The sequence below is a fragment of the Acanthisitta chloris genome, unplaced genomic scaffold (genome assembly GCF_000695815.1).
Source record: "Acanthisitta chloris isolate BGI_N310 unplaced genomic scaffold, ASM69581v1 scaffold15289, whole genome shotgun sequence".
Taxonomy (NCBI): Eukaryota; Metazoa; Chordata; class Aves; order Passeriformes; family Acanthisittidae; genus Acanthisitta; species Acanthisitta chloris.
In genome coordinates, this window is record NW_008692114.1 from 14599 (window position 1) to 17725 (window position 3127).

General features: G+C 40.8%; 1 protein-coding gene across 1 annotated transcript in view; it reads left to right on the forward strand.

Annotated features, from left to right (window-relative positions):
* The window catches only part of UTS2 (urotensin 2), a 4003-nt gene that overhangs the window by 412 nt on the left and 464 nt on the right, over positions 1 to 3127 (forward strand). Inside the window, exons 2-3 of the mRNA XM_009082522.1 lie at positions 1985 to 2095; positions 2695 to 2738. Of these exons, the coding sequence (XP_009080770.1) occupies positions 1985 to 2095; positions 2695 to 2738 (155 nt within the window). The remainder of the gene's footprint in view (positions 1 to 1984; positions 2096 to 2694; positions 2739 to 3127) is intronic.

Below are 3127 nucleotides of genomic sequence, written 5' to 3' on the forward strand. Positions count from 1 at the left end.
GGAGCTGGCATACAGTGTCAGTCTTTGAGCATTCATGGGCATTGGGTAACTTCAAGAAACTTGGCTGCACAGTCTCTCCTCTTGTGACCCTCTGAAACAAGCTTTGATGCACTTAAAACGGGGGAAACCTACTGCAAACATCATTGCAGTCCTACTTAGATCAAGAACAAGCAAGTCTCTCTTACATTCCTATGTATTGAGCAGGCTATTTTGTTTGCACTAATTCAGATTCCATTCTATTGCCCAGGGAAAAATAATTATTTGCTTGAAAAACCTATCCTCAAAATTTGAAATTATACTACAAGTCAGACTGAAATGGCTGCACAGCAGAGTCTGACAGGTTATTGTCATCAGATCTGACTTGTCCTGGAAGACATTCTCAGCTCAGTTCTGAAAGAACAGGCAAATCAAACCCAAAGTTATTGCATAAAGCTGACTATTAAAAAGTGACTGTTCTTACCTGCTTTGCAGGTGCAACAGCTGTTGTGCTGGTTTGTAGGCTTCAGTAGTCCCTAGTTTGCTTTGAAAATCTGGGACTCACTAAAACAGCATCTTCTCAAGCCATCCACTATGCTCCTTACATTTACAGGTAACTCTGACTCAGTATGGATAACATCTGTCACATCTTAGGGTGAACAAGCTGGCTCTAACCATTATTGCATTTGTTTGAAGATGTCCATTAGACTTATTAAATCTTCCTTGCTAATATAAAGAATTTCTAGGATTTGTAAGATACAGGAGGACTTATTTTAAAGAGGGTTGGTTTGGGGTTTTTTTTAAATCTCAAATTTACCTGCTTACACTGGTCTGAATTAAAGAATGATCCAAGGCCAGAGATAAGAATTGTCTCCACATAGCACAGGGAAGTTACAGTATTCTTATTCTAAGTCTTACAGTTAAATCCCCTCTGTCCTTTGCAACTGTCCTTTTATGCACTGAACAAACTAATAACATGGGACATCCAAGGTTTTCAAGCTCTGGATCTTTTCAAAGTTTTTTTAAATTTGGGGGGACTATTTTAAGCAGTTTACTTTCTTATATATTCCCTACTGAGAAGCTATAGCCACATCCATCCCTGCAGGTCAGAGCAACTGAATCTCATAGTGTCACCTAGAAGAATGATTACAAAATTGTATTAACCTACACAACTAGTGTTTGCTAGTAACACCCCCTTGGTGCCCACAATTTTGAACACCTGCTATATATTAGCAAAGACCAAATTTACTGCTCAGATTACAAAATCCCCAAGTTACCTTGAGTATAGCACTGCTAAGGGCTTCTGTCAGCAACCCACCACGGGAGCGTGGCCTAGTCACAGAATTCTAAATTCTCTATGCTTATTCAAATTCATTCTATCAGTTACCAGCAATCTTTTGTTTCAGAAAAGTAACAGCATCTGTACTGCTATGCACATTAAAGCAGAGATTAATTAAATGCTCTAAGAAGCATAGCTGCCAAAATAAGTTTTAAGATTTCCTATTCCTGCCCTTCCCCACCTTTTATGCATTTAATAGTTTGGGAAACTGAGCATGTTAACAGGTCATGAACAGGAAGTTTTGTTTTTATTCATAGAAAAGCTCCAGCATATGAATTAGCTGATAAAGAAATGGGCTTTCAAAAAAAAAGTATATACAAGTCTGGGTTGTGTACAGTTGAGTATCAGAAGGATTAGGCTGAGTACCCCAGCTGATGAGAGGGGCTGCTGAAGGTCAAAAGCTTTCCTAACAAAACATCTGTCAGAGAAATGAGAAGCTGAGATTAACATCAGGAAGGTGTCTTTTCTCGACATTTAGAAGGAAAAAAACCACAAAACCAACTATTTCCTCTTATAATCATTAAATGTGATGGGTAACTGGTGATTTCATGAAAATTTTCAACAGGTGGGGCCAACAGTCCTGATCAGAAATCACCTGAGACAGACTAAAACAGGGATTCAAAGCAGGAGACTCACCATATACCCATTTCTGTCATCTTCCATTTGCAGCTGATGAAGACTCGAGATTAAACCTGGAGAGGTTGGGCAGCCTAGGAAGCACTTCCTTGCTTCAGTTTTTGCCAGAGCTCTTGACCACACTGACTGAAGACAACAAAGCAGGTGAGGATTTACCACAGCAATGGGAGAGTGCCCATGGTTTGCATCTCCACCTTCCACAGATACTGTGCCCTGACTCCTGGGTATTTACTGAAATACAACATTATGCATCATTATGCATGGACAGCAGATAGCAGCCATTTAATTAACTGGGACCTTGAGGAAACCTGCTGAGCAACCATGCCTGCAGCTCAACACTACCCCAGAAAGTCTCCAAATTAGTTTAGCAAAACCTCCATATAGCAAAACCAGGGCAAGGCAAAGATTGGCCTAAAAGGAGCTAACAGGGTCAAAATAAAATAGCAGTCTTAGGAAACATCAGTACTTGCAGAAACTGCAGAATCAGTAGCAATGGATGGTTTGGGGACAAAAGATGTTCTAGATGCAGAGGATAGCACTGCTCACACCTGCAGAGTCCCAGGTCCTGCTGCAGCTGTGTGCCACAAGAACTGGCCCTACTGTGGAAAAGGGTTTTCTGTCTGGTCCTCTGAACACTGCTGTTCAAGACTTCTGCCAGCTGCTGCATTACAGCACCTGAGAATTACTTGCCAAGTTCACAATTTCTAAATGGTAAAACCATTTAATTGTCTCCTCTCTACCAGGTCTTACCCCCAGCAACTACAACCCAAGGGAAAATATCAGAGAGGTAAGTAAATGACAGTCTGTCACTGAAACGAAAAAAGTAAGATTCCACATTTTAAACTACACAGAATTGTTACCAAGACATCATTTAGGTTCCACCAACTTCATAAACAGTATGGACTCTAGTATGCCATAGCAGTTACATAAGCAGGGGAAGAGACAAATGGAAAAAGAAAAAAGAGAGTGTGAGTAATCCAGAACATTTCATTCTAACCCCCCCCTTGCCCCCTCCCCAGAAAAACAGCTTTCTAAATAAGGGCCAATTTCCAGCTTCATCAGGCCAAGCACCAGTATTAGCTGCACGTAAGCTTTTCCCCCCCACTACAACATAGGCTACACAGTATTACCAGATTTCTTATGAGCATGGAGAGCATCATCCCTGTACATTTCCTG